General features: G+C 32.2%; 1 protein-coding gene across 1 annotated transcript in view; it reads left to right on the forward strand.

The window, feature by feature from the left end:
• The first annotated feature begins 2,516 nt into the window (after positions 1 to 2,516).
• The window catches only part of LOC147064175 (fatty acid hydroxylase domain-containing protein 2), a 34,178-nt gene continuing 9,984 nt past the window's right edge, over positions 2,517 to 26,710 (forward strand). Inside the window, exons 1-4 of the mRNA XM_085958794.1 lie at positions 2,517 to 2,710; positions 3,104 to 3,278; positions 24,023 to 24,096; positions 24,510 to 24,685. Coding sequence (XP_085814920.1) covers positions 2,656 to 2,710; positions 3,104 to 3,278; positions 24,023 to 24,096; positions 24,510 to 24,685 — 480 coding nt within the window. The 5' untranslated portion in view covers positions 2,517 to 2,655. The remainder of the gene's footprint in view (positions 2,711 to 3,103; positions 3,279 to 24,022; positions 24,097 to 24,509; positions 24,686 to 26,710) is intronic.

The following is a 26,710-nucleotide window of genomic DNA, read 5'->3' on the forward strand; positions in this document are numbered from 1 at the left end:
ATACATTAGAAAAGCGCAATGCGAATGTTCATGAACAAAAAATCAAATTTTAAAATCATAATTAAGTACATTATTATGTCTGTACATATCCATGAATTTAAAGTATTATGAATAGTATTGTGGTAGTGTGGAGTGTATTTGCAAATTAAAACAAGCAATCGAATAATTGGTACACGAGGCGTTGAAAGTTAACTTTTCGCAATACCTACTTGATGCTTTTTATATTAAATTTGTAAAGAATTACAAAAGGAACAGATGTTTTACGTTTGATGCATTCCTTTTCATAACAGTTTTATGATTGATTTGATAATTTTTGTTTTTCTGTGAGGATATCTTATATATATAATATGTTATATAATATTTTACGTAAAATGAAAACAAAACCGAAAAGATGTTTGTGCCGCCCTCTAAATTCGGCTGCTCTTGTGCAATGCACATATGTATGGTGCGGTCCTGGTATAGTGATCTTGCATACCATTCGTAGAAGTCAGTGAAATATTTTCGCGTTTTAAGTAACAATATTATATTATAATCGTGGCAATATGAAAATTATTGAATTCTATTCGGCGTTGGTTGTGAAACATGAATTTAGTAGTTATGATATTATATACCCGACGTTGCTACAAAAAAATATTTGGCACATCATTTTTTCTTAAAAACGGAAATATTACTTTGATTTTTATAATAAATAAATACCTACTGACCTACGTGTCATTAAATAAATTTTTGGTAAGGTAACTATAATGTAAGTAAATAAAAATATATTTATGACAGAAACACATAATTATCACGTCACGTGAACTCATATGCGAGAACGATCAAAATACTCAATAGGTAATAAGAAAACACTGTGACCTTGTATTGTGACCACTAAAAACAAAAATACATAATATGACGTGACTCGGAAATGTGTAAATTTGCAGAAAATAAACAAAAAGTTCTATCACGCGTGAGCTTGGTGGTGTGACGTGACGTGATACGAGTGACGTGACTGCAATTTGATTGAAATACATATTTGTAAACATTTGCTCATGCGTGACGTAGTAATAATGGCAGGGACATTAACTGATAATTGACGATTCAGGAACCTTACTCGCGGCACCAATTAGGGTCAATAGAAAAGCATCCTTACGTTTATATTTATAACAAACTTCATCTGGGCACCTAGGTAATATTATGTCAAAACTTGCATTACTCTTAAATGTCCACTACAATGTACGCAAGGAATATCATTTGACTGCGTGCATACTCATTAATTTGTAATTCTTTCATTTTTCTTTGCCTCATCAGTATTGCACCCAAAATACATTAAATATCTTCAATGTCGACCAATTATTTTGGTTTATTTTTTTCAGCAAATCAGCTAATATTTTGCAGATTAAAGTTTTATAAATGTAGACTATAAGGATTTTGTTACAGACTGTGTTGTTTCCTTTTAAACGTTTTAAAGTTTTGGTATTATTGAATATCTCTACGTCTACATAATAATATTATATTGCACGGGTTTCCTTTTATAGAGTACATATTCGAGGTAACATATTAACGGTTTAATGGAAAAATATTTTCATCTAAGGCCAAATTACACTGGCAGATTGTCACGCTGATCTATCACGATCGTCTGGCATGCTGCGCATCTTCGTCGATCACCCCGGGGGTGGTCACTTTGGGCCCTAAAAAAATATATATTTTGGCCACGACCAGGGAAAGATCCAAAATGTCATTACACGATCGGGAGGGGCGATCGGTGCGGACTCGGTTTTTCAAATATTGTTGCCAAGGATTTGGCTGTTTGTTTAATATTTTTAATAACTCTTTGTCAGCACTGGTAAACCCAATCCTGAAAAAGGTGTGTCTGGTTTGGGTGAGAGCTATAAACGACAGGTAATTGACACAATAGTTTTTTATGTAGTCAGTTTTTTTTATTCTAAAAAATGACCTGACGTGACGTGACGTGATAATACTGTGTTTCTGCCTTTACGCGCCTGTTCGCGTAATCATGCGACTTTGCCCAAAATTTGAATTAAGTTGCATGTTATATTAATTATTGTTACTTAGCAGATTTCAACAGTAAAGATACTTCAGCGAAGTTTATTTAAACCCGCTGAAAATACTTAACACGAGAAATTTGGGATTTGTGCAAATATTTTCATCACAAAATTGATATTATTTACTTAATGTGAATAATGTGTACTTACAATTTACACGATTCTCAATTATCCGAATATTTTTACGGTCGCTGCAATAAAAATATTTGTAATTTTTAAATGTGCGGTAAAATTAAGTTTAAATATTGATATTGACATACTTTACTTGTGTATATTTTTAGTAAAATATTATAAAGGAATATTCTTCACATACTTTGAATTGAATGAAGTTTTTACCAACAGCAGAACAAGTGAAGATAACAGTACTGTTGTCTGTCATAGAGAGAAAGGAGATCATTCGCGATCCGCGCGGCCGCTAGGTCCATGTTTATATTTATTAGTTTATATACGAAACCGCTTCAAAAACACGCCAGTTGTAAGAACGCCTCGGAGTTAGTCGATCGCCGATGTCGAATAACACGCGCTGATACATTTTTTTTATCAAAATATTATCATTTTATAAATTTATCGCCGGGCATTTTGCTGAAGTAACAGAAAGTGTAACACTAACATGATATCGGGGAACGTTAGGAAAAAGAAGTCCCAAAAGATGGGCAAAGCAAACCGTAAGAAGTGTCTTTGATTCACAACAAACTATGTACTACTTCCGTAGATGATTAATTATCTGTTGTGCAGTGTACTCAATTTCATTTTTGTTGTGTAGTTGACTTGAATAATTATTATGATAAAAATGTTTTCTATTGAATACAATATAATATGTATATAGATTTTATTGTGCGCATTTTCTTAAATTTTATTGTCTGTACGACATTGAAGAATATCTATTTTGATTCTAATTGGAATCTAACTAATATACGTTGTGTTAGTATCTATTAGTATCTATTATGTTAGTACGTTATTTAGCATCAGTTTTGTGTTTAAATGTTGTTTTGTGTTTAAATTATAATATAATGTTCTGCGTTTGAATGTTTACGTTTTTCTTTTGCTCTTAATTTCAGAAGATAACATGTTTGATTCGGATGCAAGTAATGGATCTGGCAGTGATTATAAAAACGGATCTCAATCTTCAAAGGGATCCCAGAACCCTGGATGGCTGTCATCTTTGTACAGTGTTTTGTTTGTTATTGGATCGGCGCTCATTGCATTTACGGCAGCCAGGAATTCATTGACATGGTGCGTATGAGTATACCTACTTACAATTTACCTATTATTATTACGTTCCATTATATTAAAACTTTCCAAAGTTTTAACATTGTCATTGTGTATTTTCCGTAGCTCCTTTATATAGAAAAGTGTGCAGGACCTTATTTAATAGTAAACTTTACAACGTATGAATCAAGCGATAATAATAAATTAATTGACATTGTTTGATGTAATTAAATTATATTACCACGTTTTTATTAGCTCGTATTCTTGTTTGTCCGGTACAGATTTTTTCTTGTGTGTCCAGTATAATTTTTTTCTTGTATGTCCAAGATTTGTATTGGACGATTGAAGATTTTTAACTAACTTCCCGACTAGCTACACATTTGAAACTTTTAGAATATATCAGAACACGACGACAATGCATTCTTTTAATACTTTTAGCCATTTTTAAGCAGAATTGAATTCATTTTCAGTTAATTCTGTTTTGCATGGAAAGTTATTATTGTTAGTTGCTAAGGGGGTCCTAGAAACTAAATTATCAATATATACCTACGTGCGTTACTATGGAAATCAATATGAAATGTCAAAATGACATTTCAGTATTCTGTATTTATTCAGTATTTCTATCAAGTACAAAAAAAAAGTATTTATTATTACACATAATTGTCAGGTTTATATGATTCAACAGAAAATTTAGTAGATATATATAGGTAGATATTATATAAAAAGTTATTTTTATCTTGTAATTATTTTATACTAAGAAAGTAATCAATATTCAATGTGAATACTGTCTGATATTTTTTGTGAGTTTTATCTGACCGTATTTAAAAATCAACTTATTTTTTCCTCGTTAAAATGTAAAAAAAAGACGTTGATTGACGAATAGCAAAATAATATTTTTTATATGTTTGGTTAGCTTCGTGCGTGTTGATATCAATATTTTATGAATTTGTAAAAGTCAAAAAAATGATTTTATAAATAAAGCGTTGATGACATTGAGCTACTTTACAAGCTGCTAGTCAGTGACTTTAAATGCGGGCGAGTCAGCTAGTGCGATTGTGATGATGACACACAAAACTTTCCACTCGCTCAGAAGCCAACAAACTAGCGAGTTTAAACCGTCATTGTTGGTACTATTTGACAGGAGGTATTGAGTAGTTCGCTTTTTTTACCGGCAGGTTCGCTACTATCGCTCTACTGCGCAGACGCAGATCGGCCCACACGCCTGCGAGTTGCGTGTAAAGTAGCTCGGCTCTCAACTTTTCTCGGTAGATTGTTTACAATCTGCTTGTTAGCTAGTTCGATGATGATACTGGGCGAGTTTACAAGCAGATTGTAAATTCGCCGGCGTGTAGCTTGTAAATTAGCTTAATGTCATCGACGCTTTACTGATTATTGTAGAATAAGTACTAAACCCAAAAATTCTTAGTATGTGTGATTTTTAATAATATGTCGTTCCATCAAGAAGTAACAGTGAAAATTATTAATAATATAAAATAACCAAATAAACTAATCAGTTAAATATGCCATATTAATCACTAGGCAGATAAAATGTGTAAACGAGACATTTCGAATCGACGCTGCTAAATTAGTAAATTTCACAGAGAAACATAGAAGGTCCCACGCAAATATGTCCAAAACTCAATTTCCTTTTGACTTTTGACTCTCCTGAAAAGTAGTGATTTTAGGCTAGGTACTCAATGTTTCTTCACACATCCTAAAAGTAATCATAATTAAAATGCGTCGTAAATAAAATTATTCAAGTATCTAAATACCTACCAAAGATGCTGAAGAAAAAAGAAAAGCAAAGAACATAAACGAACTAAAGTGAATAAAATAATGACCCCTTGGTATACTGGTTTTGATAAAAACCGATTAAAGTAGATAATATTTGAGTAGTTCGGATGGTTGCTCCATATAGAAATATCTCTTCTGACAAACTGGAACTTGCTTCAGGGATTCTGACGGGGAAACCATTGAGGGGTTCCTATTCCACATGCAGCATCTTTGGGACCTAAATTTATTCAGGGGTGGATTTAACGATTTAATCATCCGTCCGTCACGGCATGTATTTCCTTTTAAAAACGTTCCAAAGTCCTTTCAGTATCATTGAATATGTTTCAAAAGAGCATAATATTATTTCTTAAATATTTGCAACACGATCATTTTCATGTTCTTAAACTTTGTTGCCAAGGATTTGGCTATTTTACCTAATATTTTTTTAACTGTCACTCTCTAGACTCTAGTCAACGCGGACCCTACTCCTTCGTGCACTCAGAGTACTGATGTATCCGCACCTGTTAATATTTTTAAATTCCTAAACCAATTATTCCCATGTCAAGACAATTTCTCGTATAATTATACAAGAAATTGATGTAGTTAATTATTATTCACGTGGCTTAAATACAGTAGGTCAGTGGCGCACCCAGGGGGGGGGCCAAGGGGCCCTGGCACCCCCCAAAATTATCAGAATGATTTTAGACACCCAATCCCTAATGGAACTGTCAAAAAATTCTCGGTGTCCATCCGAATTCCGGAGTGGTGTAGGTAATGGCTGACAGGGCTCTAGCCTGGGGGCCCGGGCTGTGGGGGGCCCGGCGTGTCGGGTTGACCAGATAAGTGAGATAAACACACATCATGCATTAGCTTTAATAATAAAAAGTCGCCTGCGGCGCTATTATACTTCATAACCATGAACATGTTCAATTATGTAATTGTGCAATATATTTTTTGATTATTATGTGTCGATACTCGATAGCTCCATTATTAAAGTAAATGCATTAAAAATCGCCAATATTTCACTGTATGAGTACCCTTAATTTGAACTAAAACACAATTTGAAAAACGTTAATGTAGTGTTTCACACTGCCTTTAATGTTCGCGGTAGGTAGGGGGCCCGCCAAATATCCTATCCTGAGGGCCCGTTTCAGGATGTGGGGACCATGGTATAGGTACACCGAGTGCAATAGACAAAAGGGCGATAAACGAGAAATTAGGGTGTGAAGAAGAAAAAGATCCTATGGGACTAATTTACATTATCCTCCTTGGGCCCCACCCAATATTAAATCCTGGGTGCGCCACTGCAGTAGGTACTCGCTTTTTACAAATGGCGTAAATAGGGATAATGTGGGACATAATATACGTAAAAACATTTATATAACGGTAATTATGAAATACAACGAGAGTAATAAATACTTTATTTTCACTGTATATTCCATTGATGGTGAACCTATGGCACGCGTGCCACTAGTGGCACGCGAGATGATTTTGCATGGCACGCGAATGTTTTGTGTTGAAGAGAGAAAAAAAATGATATATAATTTTAAATATATTTTTTGTACAAAAAATTTTACAAATGCCTAAATATATACTAGGTAAGTATATAATTTTAAAAGTGCGTATTTTCTTCGGTTTTTAATAATATTTATCAATCGATGCGTAAACGAAAACGACGAAATTCATGCATAAATGACAAATCGCATCGTATAAGCTGATACTATTGAAGAATACGCATTATAATTAATTTAAATTGCATACTTATATATATTGCTTATATAATTGCATACTTATGTATATTTTATGCATCCCACATAATAATTGATGAAATTTTGGCGTCAATTTATGCGTAAAGAACCAAACTGAGCAGGTAGTATTGTAATAATACTCAAGAACTCAATCGCTTATAATTTTTGAACTTTTTTAATAGAAATCTTATAAACCATTCTTTTTATTTTTCCTGTTCGAACTACTCGAAAAACTGCTTGGCACGCCAGACAGTCTAATGATAATATTTGGGAAATTTTGGCACGCGTACGTAAAAAGGTTCACCATCCCTAGTATATTCAATCACGTGTGTTATTCTTATTATTATATCATTCGTAATCTATGTAATAATGACGTCATCACTGCTCTTTTCAGATATTTTTTAATTTTTCCAATGATCTTGCCTTTTCTTTTTTGAATGAAATAAGTCGTAACTTTATTACGCGACTTGTAAATTGTTTTTAACCTTGACTGATCGAGCTGAACTTCTAATTTTTACGGAAACTCAAGAGGCCCCCGAGGCGTTTCCACGTGCTCACACTCCTTGCCAGTCAGCACAACGCTAATTACACAATACAACACCAATATTATTTTTAATATAATAATAAAAAAACGACAAGGCCAAGTAGTCGGATGTGTTTAAATATAAATGAAAAAATAATTAAGTGTCATATACTTTTTTTTAAATCGATTTACATGCGTGCCTAGTACCTCCTCAATTATTATTGTTAGTTTAATGAATATTTAATTTTAGGTACAAATAGGAAACTGTATTAATTATTAAGTATCCAACGTTCGTTGTTGTTGGGCCAGATGATGACATTGGTAACATTATATTGATATTATTATTATACATGATTATAGTTTTATTGTCATATTAAAATCTAGGCTTATACGCGACTAGAAGGTAATCCGTAAACTAATAGAGCCGTGCAATTTACAATACAGTTGTATAACCGCTAAATTATTATAATAGATACATACAATGATCAATGACAATGAAAGACCATGGACAACTAATATTTTGAAGGCCCCAATTAAAATTAAAAACAACGAAAACGAAAATACTGAATAACGTTTTATTGATAGTCTATATTGTACTTATTAAATGTAAATATTGATTAGTACAGGTCAAACACGTGCAAAACGTGTAGGTACTTTCTGTTGTAATACTATAATATGATTCCATTGCTATTTTGAAGGGGTGGCATTAATCATCCCTTTTTATATTTCCTTAGATGGCTTACATTAAAGTATTTTTTAAAGTAGGTAACGATGAAAAATCCCGCGTCATTTCGTCGTATCACTTGATTTGTATTGCATGACTCATGACTTGCCGCAGGAGTGAGAGAAAAATTATGTGAATCTGCGTGTTTTAAAGTGAGGTGTAATTTACTCTCGCGCAGTAGGCTCTTTGCACAGTGGGAGAATAGTTTGATGATGCGTATATAATGAGTCTCTAAAAGAAGTACTTATCAGTTTCACGACGATTGAGAAATCCATATGATTTTATATTTATTTTAATTCAAACAGTGACTGTTCCATTCCATTCTGTTCCATTCCTGTCGCATTCCACAAATCAATTAAAAAACATGATGGAAACAAAAACGGTAATTTCCATTCTCAAGTTGGCAAGTTAATAAAAATGTCTTATTTCTTTCTAGCTTATAGCTATAAAAATAGCGTCTGAAAAAACTATTCTAAACTGCATTTTTTATTGTACATACCTAGAACATTTTAGAATAATTTATTTCGAAGATATACCTATAAGAAATAAATTGTACATTTTTGTTGACTTGCCAGGATTTTACGGAAATAGAAATTGCTATTTTTGTCTCCAGAGCCTTCAAATGCAGTGGGATGATTGTATGGATCCATTTCGAGAAAATATCCATAATACTTTTAAGGCGGCGGGAGGCAGCGAGATTAACAATTTTGAAAATATAGCAAGTGACACTGACTTTCGGTATTTACCACGTCTTCTACTCAACCTCGCATCCTCGCACTTTTCCGTGTGCATTACCCATACCCAGACAGTCCGCAATTTGAGTCTAGCAATGAACACCTGACGCGCAGCTATAACTACGGGTTGGGTGATCATCTGGATGCGAGTTATTGCGACTTGTCGCATCCACACGTAGTTATCGAATGCGCGTCGCCTAACTGTCATAATTATTAATATCATTAGTTTCCGTTTGTGTCGTCCGTGCCGCCTTGTTTTTAAACATGCCGCGTAAGAATTATAAAGCAGACATTGCATGATTCTGATGGTTACACTAGAGACCCACGGGTCACTGACACGGCCAGTGTGGCTAACTCTAGGGTTGGCAGGTTATATGAAACCACTTATGGTGAAGCAGGCAGGTTATATAAAAGTATGATGTAATCAAGTTGCGGCAAAATTTCCAAGTTAACATTATATTATATGGGTACGTTATGATGACCAAAGTAAATCATCCGTGATGCCCTGAATTTTTTTTATCGCGTCGCCATTTCTCGTAAGTTGTTGGCTATTATTGGCCTGCTTCATTCAGTTGTATGAGAAAGCCGATTATTTGCCCCTCTTTTTATTTATTACCTCTATGGGCTAACCTATTCAACAACAAGAAGTACGTAATGTTAAATTCACCTAATTAAATTGTTTTTCTTCTTGGATCAGCATCCGACTACCCCACCTTCTTGTGTGCGTGCCTGCATGTAATCTATGTTTCAAGACTGTTAATTTCTTTAAATAAACTTTCTACCGTTAATCCATCTTTGCGAAAGTACATTATATGCATTGATAAGTATATCAATGATTATATGCCACTCATATTGGTAGCAATCTCATACAACTGTGGCGAGAAGTACGAATAAGTATTTTCTATCATATTGTAGTTTGTTTGGAATACAATTAATAAATCACTTAAATATCATGAATTACATCTTTCTAAACACAGCGAGTTGCACCACGCGAACCAGGAGTGAAGCCAGGATATTGTATCAGAAAAAATCGCATTTAATTGTATGTTTCGTGATTCCGTATTATACTCCACTTTAAATTACATTCTTCTCGATAAAAAACATTTTTATTAGCCGATTTCTACCAATTATTAAATTATAGTAATAGATTTATAACACGTATTTATATAATTTGCTCATAAATTATTGGACACTTATCAGCATTGCCAGATAATTATTTTACCAAATCGGGATTAGGAGCAAAAGCGGGACAACCTAAAAAAACGCATAGTTCAATATTTCTAATATTTATTTATATTTTTTTATAACGTTTTTCTTAGCTCGTATTCTTATTTGTCCGGTACAAATCTTGCAATCGATTTTTAACTAACTTCCCGACTAGCTAAACATTTGAAACTTTTAGAATATATCAGAACACGATGCCAATGCATTTTTTTAATACTTTTAGCCATCTTTAAGTAGAATTTAATTCATTTTCAGCTAATTCTGTTTTGTATGAAAAGTTATTTCGATACCATTATTGGTTGCTAGGGGGTTCTAGCAACTAAATTATTAATATATACGTGCGTTACTATGGAAATCAATATGAAATGACATTTACAAGTACAAATTTTTTTGATCGTTTAAGCTAGTCAAGTTTATATGATTCAACAGAAAATTTAAAAACGTTGTAAATAAAAAGTTCTTTTTATCTCGTAATTATTATAGTTTCTTACTACTGCTTTTTGTAGTTATTGGTAAAATTCAGCACATGAGTATATTTTCACGTTGAATTAAATAAGTAAGTAAATAAGTTAAATCAGCTCAATAAAACATCTGTTTCTTGCTTATGAGCATTTTAAATTCATCTAAGAAAATACCCGTTCGGTATAGCAATTAGATGTTGGTATGCTTAAAATAAATGAAATTAGTGTGTTAACACGTGTACCCGGATCCGCTGCGTTCTTTTGTATTTACCTGAACGTCTTATTTGTATTTTTTTTTTTTTGAAAAATTGTGAATTTAGCTGTCCCGCGCGGGAAATCTATTTTTGCAAAAAGCGGAACGTCCTCTAAAAGTCTAAAAATCGGGACGTCTTCAACGCTGGTACCTACTGACAATTCTGTTCGCCAATTGGAATACTGTGTGCAAATAAATTTTAAATAACTGTTGCGTTATATTTTTAATTGCAAAAAGTGGAGCAATGATAATTGCAAAAAAATGGCACGGCAATGAAACAACTATCTATCGAAATTTTAGGAAATAAAAAAGTTATATTGGGGAATTACGTCATTTTCGAGTTAGAATTTTTTATATTATATTATGCATACGCTATAATAAATCGTATTATGTATATATAATTCGGAAACACCTTACATTCTTGAATCTTGTGAAATATTAGTATAAAGTATTGTGTTGCTTTAACAGGTAATGATTTGAGTGCATTCATATTTTACTTGAAAATAATATATTTTAAATACGTAGAGAATTTGTCAAGTTGAAGTCTAAACCCGTTTATTTTTGAGCTCATTTTGTAGGCCTCCATCTTGACATCTTTTTATGTATGTACCTAAATAAAATGACATCGATTTTAGTATGCCTTCTATTAATATAATATTTCATTCCAACCACGCATAAATATGTCCTTATTACTACTACCTACATAGTTGTAATGCAAAATTATTTTACTTATTCATTAGGTTATGTTGGTTAATCTTCATATTCAAACTTCATTATATCATTATCATCAGACGGGGTCGATTTACTACTGTATAAAGACTTCCCCTAGCTCCTTTCATTCTTCTCGGTTCCTAATTCTTCGCCGCCACATACCTACATCCACCGACTTTATGAGTTCATCTATCCAGCAAGTTTTAGAGTGTCCTTGTGGTCGTGTAGTACCCCTTGGGTACCACTGTATGTCGGCATTTTTCCAGCAGTTGTCCACTCGCCGAGCGACATGTCCAGTCCATTGGCATTTCATCCTCTTAGCGATGTCTAGAACTTCGCGTACTCTTGTACGCTTCATTATCTATTGGTTTATTTTGTGGTCTTTCCACGTTATTCCATGCCACGTTGTGCTACTCGTCATTTTTGGTAACTTCATCCGCTGGCAGTCAAGGCAGCTGAGTTCTGTACGAGGAATAGCGTGAAAGACACGACGACTAGACGGTCCTACTGGGCGCGCGCTGTAATGATCCATGTTTAACATGCATACCTCAGCACTGGTAGCACACATAACGTCGCTGTAGGATTGGTTTCCCGAATAGACCAAATGTTCAGGAGACGAAAAACAAATTTCATAATCCTATATTTAAATACATGGAGATATTTAAATTGTTTTTTTACAGCATATGAATGATGTATTCATTACCATTACAAAATGATTTAAAGAAAGGGATGATACTCGTCCAATTAGATACAAAAAAACATTCTGCATTAAGAGGTTGATTTCGACAACAACGGATATTCGGGAAACCAATCCTATAGCGACGATAAGTTGAACGCTTAAAACACAATGGGAGGTCAGTTTTGATGATATTCAGATGCACCGTGCCAATTTTCATAGCCGATTTTGACAAAATTCATGAATTCAAGGATGAAAACCTAACCTAACATAACTTAACCTAACTGAGCCTAACAAATAATCACGTATATCGGCTATTTTCAAAATTTGTTTGTCTCTGGCCTCCCTTACCGACAAGAACCGACATATTTTATTATGTTGTCCAATATAGACGTTGTAAGTTGTTGACGCGCTGAATTGGAGTCTCATTATTGAGGATCACTTTTGGTAAAGCAATTTATCATGTCTTCGAGGCATTCACCTTTAAACCTAGTTTGTGGCTTTCATTAATTCGCACGCTTCTGCATTCTCTTCCGGAACTCATCTGTGTCGTTCGCAAAGACAACAATGTCGTCCGCAAAATGCAGATGACTAAAGTATTCGCCGTTAATGTGCGATTCCACTGTTCTCCCAGTCAAGTCGCTGATTAGATCTTACAGAGTACCGGTGAATAATTTAGGTGAGAACGTGTTGCCTTGCGCGGCACTTCACTGTATACGTCGTGTTATTTATTAATTCATAATTTAGTGCACAAATAGCATGAGCTGGTTTCATAATGATGATAATGTTGTTTGCTTCCTGTTCCTCACTTAGGTACCAACTCTTAGGTCAATGACATTATGTAGCTACCGATATCATGCAATTTGTAATTATAAGTACAGGCAAATTAATATACTTAGATTTTTCTAGGCATGTTTATATGGGGGAGGTATTTACGAACTTATAATTGTATTCATATCTTTACTTTTTTTATTCTGGCAATATTTGTATTATGTTTAGTAATACAATTTTAGATGAAAAGTAAATAGGTAATGTGATTTCATTAGAAAAAATCAAATCTTGTGAATTCGTTAAAAAGAATAGTTTATTAAATTTTTGGCAAGCGCAAATATGTTGTAGCTAAAATTATTTAGAGAAATCAAAATGAAATTAAGGTAATTGATAATTTGATTGAAAACACAAAACCCGACTCCCAAGATTAACACAATTTGTGAAGTCCTTAAAAATCTAACAACTACTAGTTAATTTCGTCGTAATTAGATGCAGTTTATTAGACCCACGTGGTTCAATTGGTAAATCACATTGGTGCGAATCCAGTGGATGCGGGTTCGAGTCCTGCTGGGCGTCGTATTTTGTTCAAACGATTTGTTCTTGTACTTGTATATACTTATATCTGAAGCGTTTTCAAATTATGTATGTTCAAGAAATAATATATGTATTAAAAATAAACTTAAATGGCTTGTAATAACACCGAACGTACTTATAAAATACAAACAAATTTAGCAAGTATTTATATTATTTTTTAACCGCGTAATTAAATAAAAGTCAATAATACTCTCCCGTGTTTGGTTGGAAATAACTAAATGGTTATATTAGTAACTAGTCTTGACGGCGATTTGCTGAACTACAAATCCCTCCGGTCTTTCCCGACCCCGGCATATGTCGTCACATTACATTATAAAATCACAACCATGGCATTCTGGTTGTAGAATATTTCCATATTAGGTAAACAGGTACTTGTGTTCGTTCCCTCTGACTTCGCACGCCAAATATAATTGTTTCGGTACGGATGGTGCATTGCCCACTGAAGAAGGAAGCCGATACATTACACGACTGGTCTTACTTTTCGCCCCTCCTGTTGTCTATGGATGACCTGTCATTGCCTGTCATTGTTCTATAGAATGCTCATACTGACGCGACTGTCGTGTTCACTTGTCGGAGTATTCTTAGTTTCAGATTTCTTTCAGATTATTTTAACGTATCTTGGAGACCTCGGAGATCATCTGATTTAGTGGTTATGTGTTATTAATAATTGGAAGTGATGATCAAAGTAAGTAAACTTCTTCTGTGGATAATAATATCATAATACACTAGGACGTTTGTCAATGTGACAGTCGATTCTAAACGACAATAACTAATAACTTATGTATACTCCTCAGTCATTATAGAATACAAAACTCTGCTTGCAAGTACGTTATCAATAAATAGTATGGCAGCGGACAACTCGTTGATTGTGCAAAAAGTTATGCTCAGGCTTTATTAATCTAAAGATGGCGGTGGATGGTGACATTTTTGTGACAGTTGGTCGCATCTACAAAGTTTTCCGTATTCCAGTAGTTCCATAACGGTGCCCCGCGGGTCACCTTCTTGGTAGATATTTTATATTTGGGTGGCTCTACAAAAATGATAAAAACAAGTTTTTAATTAAACATCGAGCAGGTTATTAAAAAAAACATAAAAAACACCCAAACATGTTTGTTTACCAGTAGTCCCCCACCTAGCTTTACAGTACGCCGTGTTGCACCATGTACTTTGAACTATTTATCGTCGCCTGAGAACTGAACTGGGTTATGTAAAAAAAAATTAACGTTAGTTTTGTACCTACTGGGATTTCTGTTATAAAGTGAAAAAAACTTTTTTATCAGGGATACAATATAACACTTTCAAAGATATAATACCATGTTGTATATAATAGGTACTTACTTAGATATCCAACAAAAAAAAACCTGATCTGCTTTCACTTTGTGATTCTAAATCGATTCCATCAGTGCATCACAGCTTCTATCGAAATGTGTGTGGTAGTTAGATACATACATAGCTATAATTTACTTTTATAATTATTAACGTTTTCCGTTTCATTATCACCTGCAACTTTGGTTATTCTTCTAAAAGTTAAAGTTGTCTTCTTTATCTGTAAAATTATTGAATTCTTTATGTTCAATTAAAGATTATTGATGAACGCTCTGGTTAATATATTTTTTAAGTTGTTCCAACTGTTTTCATAAGTTTAATGTTTAGCATAAATTATAATTGTACATATTTGGATATTTTGATTGTTTCCATAAAAAACGTAATATTTAAATGTTGCACCTATATAGACCTGCACACCAAGAAATATTTTTAAAAATCTAATATTTGAACAATATTATGATATACAATTTCGTGTGTTTATATTTTTTACTTATCACGATTTCCTTTCACTGTCCTATTTTCATTGAACTTCATACGACGAATAGTGTCTATGCTGGGATATGTTTTTATTTTACTAATTTTAGTAATACTAGCTTTTAGAAAGCGACTAGTAATAATTATCATTATATTTATTAAAATGTTCCCGCTTACTTCATGTCGCGGGTGTATTACGAACTGTAAGTACTTATTTTTAAGAGAAAAATCCTATTGAAAGCTACCTTACCTGAGTTCATTTGCAGAACGATCTTTTGATTTTAAAGTAAATACATATTAATTTAGAAAAACATCCACATATGTTTGTTTTTGTAATATTTACACATTTTTTTAGTTACTCCAAGATCAATATCGTCCTTAAGACATTTTCGATTGGATATCAAATTCAATATATTTCTGATGAAGCTTTCTTATCGACGATAATAGTAAAATAAATCGTAACCAACTGGTTGTACTCTGAAAAATATTCCTCGTTTAAATCTGCTGTGGAAATAATATTTTTTATTATTAGTTAAATAGGTAATATCTTTTTATATATTATTGTAGCCTGATAAGTACATAATGATACATATCTATAGGTAAACTATTATACAGTGGAACCTTATATAGATACGGCAAAGGCGATTCGGAGTTGTATTGCTATTAATTGCTTGCTAATATTGAAACAGGTGTCGGGCATAGTGTTTCCGCTCCTGTAAAATTTTCGTTATTGCATATAGACCTCTTTTCGAGGGACGCCTTCATATATAATATATAATACTATATAAACTAAAATACATATTACCCACCACTGCTCTATTCAGTATGTATATTACTTCGATCCTATTTTCAGCAAAAAATGCTATAAACATGAATACTGTGCCAACCAGTCAATGCCAGCAATAATCATAATATTGGCAATAAACCTGTTTTGGTGGTCGGCCTGCTTATGAATATTTTTGATAAATCTTAAAATGCAAGTGTATTCGTTTGATCATCATATCCACTCCCACTGTCTTACCTATTCTAGAACCGCGTCACCTGTCCATGCAGGTGCTAAAAAGCAACTGTTAGAAAAGATGCCCAGGGGGAGCAATGTTGCCACATTTTGGTCACCGAGTACGCGGACCTAGATATTATAGTATTTCGTAAAAAAAACTATAGTACGCGTTGTCATTTTGTTTTAAGTGTACTTATAGGTTTTTTGAATCTCACAAAAAAATAACCGACAATTTGAGAAATTCCGATGTCTAAATTTATTTAAATCCTTCCGACCAATTCAAGAAATTCAATTGTAAATCAAAGCCAATGGTTTTTTTATGCAATTTTTTTTCTTGACTCGCCAAATTTTCTTCTATTACGAAATCACAGTACGGAAATATCGTAATTTTAGTACTTTTGGCGTATTTTGTAAGGACGAAATTAATCTTTATGATACAAATATATTTTGTCCGATATTCAGTATTTTGGGCGTAATATACCTTTTTATATCGTGCATAGTACGCGGACCAACATTACAGTACAAATACTATAATTATTATAGTACGTCGGTTGGCAACATGGAGGGAGGAGTTAAAATAATGGACTGAATTGGAGTTCCGTTTTGTCACATAAAATGTATGAAGGAAAAATTACCAGTAGCCTAGGCACATACCAAAGTTGTATTGCTAGTCCAGACTCTAAAAATATTATTTGTTTCAAATTTAAACATTTAATATATGAATAAAATACTGACAAAGTGGCTATCACTATACACTATAATACACACTATCTATTTAAAACATACTGAATTTAGTTTATTTAAAACTTGATAATAATATTGTATACACACACAATATCATTATTCTCCAGTTCTTATCATTATTTTTATAATTGTGAATATAAAAAAAATATAATAATATATTCAGAATTGTGTTATTTTATTTAGCAACGCAAACACAGATAACATAGTAAAGTAAAGTTGTCATACTTAGCTATTTTTACTGTTTCTTTTTCCGATTACTCCATTAGTAATTTTATTGTTTTTAAGATAACTTTTATGCCTGACCTTCATATTATACATGTTGCTAGGAAGAAGCTTTGTGTTGTTATCTAGTTGGATCGGACTGATTAAATGTTATCTTGATCTATTGTCTTTCCATTGGTGGACGCCTCATGAAGTATATTAATAGAGTATCCTTACGAGAAATGGTTGTTAACAATTCGACTAGGCAAATACTATCGGGTCCATTCTTTGAATCCAAATACACATTGTACAAACAGCGTACCTATCTATGTATATTACGTAGTCAAAATTAATTAACTCATTAAAGTGTAAATTATCAATGTTTTAAATTAAAATCATCATATTTTCCCGCTTGGTGCCTCTGGTAGGAAAGCATTCACCTTAATTAACATGTTTTGGTGACGACTTTGTTCGCTGTACAAAAATATGCCAGATACGGTACGAAAATAAGCTAGATGGCAGGAAAAATGCTAGATTTTCTCAAAATTCAAAAGGTGTCTAGAAACTAGCATTTCAAAACAATATGTCACAATAATTATTAACAACATTTTTACAAGAACAAAGATCAAAGAGAAAAATCGTGTTTTAAAAATAAGTCATAAAATTAATGTCAGATACGAATTTTGGAAGCTAGATGCGTATTTAAAAATGCTAGATCTGGTAAGAAAAATGCTTGGTTGGCAACGCTGCCGGCGACTGCACCAAAAGTTTTTTTTTATTTCGTTTGTAAAATAGATATTGACATAAACGTGACGAGATATTCTTTTTTAAACTCCAAGCTTTAGTAAGTACCTACCTACCTTATAATGAATTTAATTATACCTTATAACGATTATGGTTTTTCCGACTAAATAATCGTAAACAATTTATAATAATTGGCGTTTGGATTTTTTTTTCAAATGTTAACCTTATTAAGTAATAAAATAAATATTTATGACCAATCTTGGTCTACATCTGCTATAATTACGGTGTCCATTCGTCAATTATTTTAGAGGACAATTATTCTTTATTTAACCGTGTTGCCCTTAAGATTTATTTTATATTAAAAATCTCACTTGTCCACTATTTTCAAAATTGTTTATATGTTTCAGTTTATTATTGTGATAGTTTATTTTCGTTTAAATATATTAATTTGTAATTGTATTTTGTAATATAGAAGAAGGTTTTCTTTAATATCCTTAGTCCAGTGTTTCCCAACCTTATGTGTGCCATGCCCCACTTCAACGTTACAAAAATCTCCATAACCCCTTCCCCTATCGTAATTTTATAGTTACCGAACAAATTCTGAAAAAATGAATTTCTTCAAATAACAAATGCACATAGCAATACTATTTTTAATTTAACTTTCGAAAGTAAATATGTATAGATATTATGTTACATGTACAACTCGGAAGAAAATGAATGTGATCCCCATGCTTCGTGTGAGGTGCAAAGAGTTTTATGTGAGGCACCTACCTCCTAATTTGGTAAATTTTAATCTTAAATCTCTACGGTTTCTGATATCAAAAAAGGTTTATTTTTTCTGTACCTACCTAACAAATCATTTACAGCGCTTTCAACTAAATATGATGATGGGAATGGCAACAGTAATTCTCTTGCTAAATTTATCATAATTAGGTATTTTGTTTCTGTCTCGACACAAAGCCATGCCATTGTATTTTTTACGTTGAATAGTGTTTTAAAAGATTCTTCATTTTGCAATTCTAACCCCCGTTTCAGACGGGACACCGGTGTCGCGCTCGTATATAATAAGGAGGCCTTTGTATTCGAATAAAGGGGCCTTTGTATTATGTTTATGAACGCCCAGAGCTAATGAGTCAACGCATAATTTCGCGATATAAATTAGAACATAAAACTGGCTGCGATCATAAAAACATGTAGGTATATCGGCGGCTTGAGAATGTAGCGGCCGACGGAAAAGTGTACCGGACACGCTTGGACTCATTAGCTCGGGGCGTTCATAAACATAATACAAAGGCCCCTTCATTCGAATACAAAGGCCTCCTTATTATATACGAGCGCGTCACCGGTGTCCCGTCTAAAACGGGCCTAAGAGTTCTTCTTGACACTGCATGGCTATTGGCTACACCAGTTATATATAGTGACATCGATTGTGTTATCCAAGGTGGGAAGGCAACTTCTTTTATATCTGGAAATCTGTCATTTAAGTCATTAGCCATTTTTAATGATTTGCGCAATGCCCCCCAAAACATTCAAATTGTTCCCCAGTGGGGCGTACGCCCCGCGTTGGGAATCATTGCCTTAGTCCTTATATCTACCTGTCGTATTTTATCTACATCGGAATTATATTTAACAAACCCAGTGGCGGTTTAGGGATAAAGTGACCTGATGCCGAGACTGAATTTAAACCCCCACCATAAATAAAGCATAAATCACATCCTTTATCTGACGACGAAAATGATGACATATAATTCCTATTATTAGTGGTTTATTTTAATGCACTAGTAAGCATAATATGTGTGTTGTTACACTTGTTACGTTAGGTTTGATGACATATGCAGGGATTTTGTTGCGCTTTGGGTAATATTGTATACTAAATTTGTGAGATACACGCTTAAATATTTGCTATTTAATTTTATGACCGGTTTGAACTGTTTCGAAGCCCCCTTTAAATTTTCTGACAAATCGATTGCGTTATATGTGTCTAGGAAAGTCGCCTCTTAAAAAAACCTTTAATAAATACATAATACAGAGCAAAAAATTATCAATTTTAATTTTCAATTTGAATATGGTTAGTTACATCACTAATTATATTCATAATATGCAATACAGTTCACATCTAGATATTAAACATTAGGTACATCGTATACCTACTTACTTACATAAAATTATATGTATTATTTGAGATTTTCGTGATTTGTTAATATATTTGGTTTTTGAGCTGTCACCGTGTATTATTACGACACCTTTCCTATAGATGTCGGGTTGTTGCAGAGGCAATTCTCAAGATAATGACTAAAAAAGATTGTGGAGAAATATGAGATATACACGTGTTAAAAATGTTATTTTCAATAATTACACCAGTATCATAATATATAACGAAACGCGCATTCAATATTAGTAATATTTGAAGAGTTTTATGGGATGACCGTCATAAAGTAATAAACCGAATCTGGATTCAAAGCTGCAATTCATGGCGACAGACTTTCACATTTCTATCTTATTAATTATTTGTTCTGTGCATGCAACACTATCTTTAGGTAGATATTTAATACTTTTGTGAATTCTCTATTACTGTTGGTGCTTCCTACTACAGTACAGCTTAGCCGTGAAATGTATTTTTTACCTTTTTGTAAGTATGTCATATTTTTTACAAAAAGATTATTGAGAACCGCTGTTATAGTCAAGGCTGGTTTTATAATTTTATGTGTTAAAATTAAATTGAAATTAGTTCATGAAAATAATCATATAATCGTTTTTAATAAGGAAATTAACAGAGTTTAACCGTTGTTATGTATATGGCAATGGTAATGCATTTTATTAGGGTCATATTTTCATATTGTTATTTATTATTATTACCTACTATAATTGATTTTGATTTCGATTCAATTGAGAAATTGAGGAATTAATGCGGGTTCTGACTATTCAATTTTTGTTGATCATCTGAAATCAAACGAAAATAACCTTTGCTAATCTATATTAAAATTTTTGGTAATCAATAAAAGTTAATTTAATATGCTAAAGAAATATTCATTTACTCCATAAATATAAACGCGTGTTGATCTCACCTGATGGTCAATCGAAATACTAATACTTATGTAAATTTTAATTATTTTCTATCATCGACTATGGTTTTTGTAGAATAATAATTATACTGAGTCAATCATGCATTGGAATAGGTTCTTTCAAAGATTTTTTGTATATGTTACGCCGAATGTGCGAAATTGACTATTACATGAAATGAGCAAAATTTTGGCTAATTCATGTAATAGTCAAGCCTGTTGCCTTATTCATGAATTAGGTAAATTTTCTGCCGAGTACGTGAATTCGCCAGGGTATAGATTTTAAACTGTCAACATGACAGTAGAAAAAGTAAATTCAATACGGATGGTTTTATTAGTAATAATTATTGGACAAAATATAATATTATTATTATTAGGTTAGGTTGGGTTAAGTTAGGTTAGGTTAGGTTAGGTTTTGTAATTCTGAATTATTCAACTGAATGTCCATTTTAAGGTTAGCTAACAATAGTGTCAACAAACTATCACAAACATACAATCGACCATTGCACGATTGATACCCAAGCACGAATCAAATCGCGAAAATACCTTTCAATAAAATTCTTAGGTTATCATATTATAGTTCTAGATTTCTTTTGCGCATAGTAAATGGATATGAACATCATTGTAGTTATTGATTGGTATATTTTTATATTATAATCAATGACATTTGACACATTTGGTTAGTTTGATTAGTGAACACCACCGGAGCGCGACCATCTATTTTGACCATAGATAATATACGTACTTTTTGACCAATGCATGAGCATTTGACACATTTAGTTTAGTTGCAAAAAATACCACCGTAGCGCTACTATCTAATTTGTCCAATGCATGAACTAGGCAGCAAAAATTTCTGCCAAATTCACGCACTCGCCAGATCTTTTGTCTAATTCATGAATAAGGCAACGGGCTTGCATTTTTCATGATTTAGGCAACATTTTGCCCATTTCATGTAATAGTCAATTTTGCACATTCGGCGTAACATATACAGCAATTATTTATATTGTCAATGTCATGATATGACAAGTTCATAATCTATCGATAATTCTAATTAATATTTTAGGGAACGTGTATATCAATTTTTGGTCTTGAACATACTCGTTCATAACTTGATAACGCCTCAGATAATACCAGAAAAAATCTCTTTTGAAAAAAATTCGACACCCAATGGGATTTGAACCTGTATAACCACTGGTATCGCGCCAATGTGCTTTAACTGCGTGATACTTTAATACTTGGAATAATCCGTGACGTCGGTTAGTATTTAATGCATTTAATTAATACCTACCTTAATTATAGAAAAACCGATAGCCAAACATTATAACTCAATTTCATAAGCATTTCATGCAGGAACTATCAGTTAAAATTATCATAATTAAGTAGGATGCCCGTAGCTTGATCGGTTAAAGCATATTGGCGCGATACCAGTGGTTATACAAATTTAAATTCCGTCGGATATCGTATTTTTTTCAAAAGAAATTTTTTCTAGTGGTATTATATGAAGTGTTTCCAAGTTATGTAATATGTTCAATATAACAGAATGTTGCATTCTCAAATCTTATGAATTATTCCTTGAATAAAAGAAATGTTTTTTTTTTAATTTTAGGCCTATCAAATTTATAATAATAATAATGCAAATATGCATAAGTACATATTAGATACACAATACAAATTAATGCTTTGAAAATTTATTTTTTATCGTGGTTATTCATGTAAAATTATCATTTAACGCGATATCGACAATACTGTATTGATAGCGTATGCAACTTCTAATCGTTAGGTTCGAAGTTCGAATCTGTGTGCCACCTAAAAAAATATTTCGGTCGAACATCGATGTGGACAAAAAGACTACAACCCTACGATTTTTCGAGGTATTCCCTGCCAATAAAATTTTAATGTAGGTATTCTACATGAAAATAGAGAAATTCCTGATTTATGTACTAGCTACAACCTTACATTTATAAAGTACTAATATTGCATAATATGTATTAAAATTTGCATAATGTATCAATATGTTTATGAACAACAATATTTCAATATTATATATTGTTATAATATTGAATAATTATGCTCTCTGCCCTCGTGATAATTAATCACTAATTAGCCTCTAAATAATTATAACAATATTCAATAACATTAAAACCACAAAATGATATGAAGATTCTTTTGTTCTGGCAATAATAATTAATAACAAACTTCTACTCATCATAATTCATAACGAAGATAATAATTAAGTAGATACAAACATATTATTTTTATTTTCATGTAGTTTTACATGAAAATATTTTGTGGTATCAATAATTTTTGCCATAATACCTTCGTTCATAACAATATAATTATATTATCTACTAACAATCGCCCACAGCTGACAGCTTTAGTACACAATGAAGAAATAGTCTGATTTGCATTACTAATAATTATCGTCCGATTAGTAGGCGCTAGTTGCAAGTGCATTATTTTCGAGTAGTCTTTTTAAGATATCGAAGATCGTGATTAACATAATATGTATACTAAGATGATACCAACAATAATAATTGTAGTCTGTAAGCTGTGCACATTACAATAATATTGGTCCAGTAGAAACAAACGGACAGTGGTAAACCCGGACAGGCACTCCAATGTATTATTAATATTAATTGATTGAGTATTTGAGTACTTTGTAAAATACTACTTTACAATACTATATAATAAATGAAATAATAACATTATTACATTGAATGATTCTGTTTTTAGTCTATTACAAAAATTCCATATCTGTTGAATTTAAAATTATTACTATTATATTATCAACTTTCATATTAATATTAGATAACGTCTGAGTAAATCCAGCCTTTATATATGAATACACTTGGGCCCAGAGAATACATCAATGGTCCAAAGCAAGGAAATTATTTTTTAGTTAGATTTTCTTTGAGATTTTCGAGAGATTATACGTATCCATTCACCTTATTTATAATTCTAGATATTTATTTTTTTCAAATTTCTTAACAATAACATGCTATTGACTATGTATTTTTCCTTTTTTCAGGCATCTTCAAAGATTTTGGGGTGCATCTGGAGATTTCTGGCAGTCGCAGTGGGACAAAATATTAGATTATCTCGGTATGTCACCCACAATAATTTCAATAAACAATTTTATTATTCTAATAAACAATATTTTATTCCTCTTTAATGTGGTATAGACCTACAACTTACATTATGGACTCAAATTAATACAATACTTATATTATTATTGCCATTTGAAACATATTTTCTGCATTTTTATTCTTTCAAATTATTGGAATAAATTTCAAAAATTTACATAGGCTATTTATTATACGTCTATGAAATGAAGGTAGTAAATGTATCTTTTTTATTATATTTTATTTGATATTTCCTTAATATATTGTGAAATATAAATCTTTTTGGTTTTTTAATTTTCATAGCCATACATTATAATATTGACTGCATTGTGTCTTGGATAAATGCTAAAGAGCGACAAAACATAGTCTTAATATTATATTATTAATTTTTAGGTGATGATCCTGAGACCCTTTGGGTAGTCTATTCTCCCGCTGTAGTTTTTTCCGTATATTGGACATTCGGTGGGCTTTTCACACTTATGGATGTCACCAATAAGCCAGCTTTTCTGAGGAAATACAAAATTCAGCCTGGAACTAATGAACCAGTTGACGGTTTCAAACTATTCCAGGTATGTCTGACTATATGCCAATGAATCGAACATGCACCGCTGACAAATATTTAAATTTCTATGCCTAACCTAAAATCATGGCATATAACAGTTCATGCTCTGAAAGACATTAAATTTTGTTTTACATATTATTATGTATAATATAAGCTTGATCAGAACATGGAAGGATACACACGTATCTTTATTAACCGTGTATTTGGACGGGTGACAGTTTTGCAATATTGTGGGTCTACTGCCAAAAGTTGATAAGTCTCTAAATCATGTTATGGAATAAATTGCAATTTGAAGATTGACATGTCCTCTAATATCAGTCAATATGCTAATTTGTTCGTGCTCTATATTATATCGAATGACCTTGAATATTTTTTCTAGCATACATATTCTTATATGGACACACATCACTGTTATCTCTAAATACCTAAATTATCAACTTACGAACTTTTGCCAGCATGTTTTATGTACATTATAATAATTAAACATTGCCTCTAATATAATTATTGTTTTATATATCAACCAGTGGTGGAACTACATTGCGTAAGATTGCACAAGTGGACGCTAGGTCAAAATTCCTTTTTAAATACAAATCAATAATACAATACTATATTAACATATTATATTTTTTAAATAAAATTAAGTATCTAAATTCTAGCTAGGTCCTATAGCTGTTTATAATATATTATAATTTATAACTCCGAACTTTGATTTTGAATATGCACATTGTATATTAAAACACAGGACTTATCTTTTTATATTGACTGTCTGCCTTGTTGTTGCAGACTGCATAACAATATATATATTTTAAACCTTAATTTTTATAAAATAATCAGACAAAGTTAATTAGTTTTACATCATTTGCGGATGAATAACGTCTGCTTGTACCCACTGTACATTTGAAACAATTAGTTTTATTTTTCTGCCGATAGATGATACTATAGTAGGTATATACCAGTGGCGAAGGGTGACTTTTGGGAAGAGGTAGGCTGTAGAGATCAGAGAAAAATAGCACACTTGTAAGGTATACTTACAGGAAATAAGAAGATAATACTTACGATATTAGTACTGATGAATAATAATAATATGTGCACACTAATGACAACGACACACTGAATCGTTGAAATTTCAATAGCTCACCGACGGTATAAAGTTGAGTGATGAGTTTAAATTATGTATTTTCATCATCATTCATACACGTAACATACGCCCAAAAATATATCATTGGTGGCTTTGAAAAAAGCCGTTGTTGTCATTTTGCCATTCAAAACACTTCAAGATATTTCAGTAGGTAATTAATATAAAGGCTTACTATAATTATGATCATTTGTACTCTAAGTCAATTCGTCTGTTTTTCTGCAGATTTTTTTTTAAAACATCATATAAAACGTTTTAATTTAATTAATAATTCTTTTTCAATAGCTATTATTGAAAGATTCGATAATCTAGTTTGATTTTGAGTATTTTGACAATATGTGTGGACACATAAACGTCAAACTCGAAAACGATATTTTTAAAATTTGATCCGTACTACAACAATCAATGACCAATTTCAATTGGAAAACTAGACATTTTTACAAATAATTTGTATTTAAAGCACTGACGAATGACTTAGGGTACAAAACAATATAATCTATCCACATTCAGAACACAATAAATCACTGAATTGTCTCACAAAATAAAACTATACCACCATGTATTGAACAACAATCTGACTGAATTAAAACGATATAAATTGAAGAGTGACATTCCAAACCGGCCTTAGTCCAAAATTACAAATTTTCATGTTTTGATGGAATCCGATAGAGTGTGCTGAGATCTATATTCTCACTAAAACTTATATTTTACAAAAAATCCTAAGTCTCTTAAATTTGATGTCGAAATGTGTCTTTTTTCTCAAAACAGCACTAAGGTAACGGTTGATTCTTTCCAAACTGGCCTAAGGATATATGCGCATGCGCAGTTGAACTCTTTTTGCTACATTTACGCTTCAAGCGGCCATAATATAATATTGTAACACGTCAGATTAGAAAT

The sequence above is a fragment of the Rhyacophila brunnea genome, unplaced genomic scaffold (assembly GCF_057557595.1).
Source record: "Rhyacophila brunnea isolate RB1 unplaced genomic scaffold, BYU_Rbru_1.0 scaffold_8, whole genome shotgun sequence".
Lineage (NCBI taxonomy): Eukaryota > Metazoa > Arthropoda > Insecta > Trichoptera > Rhyacophilidae > Rhyacophila > Rhyacophila brunnea.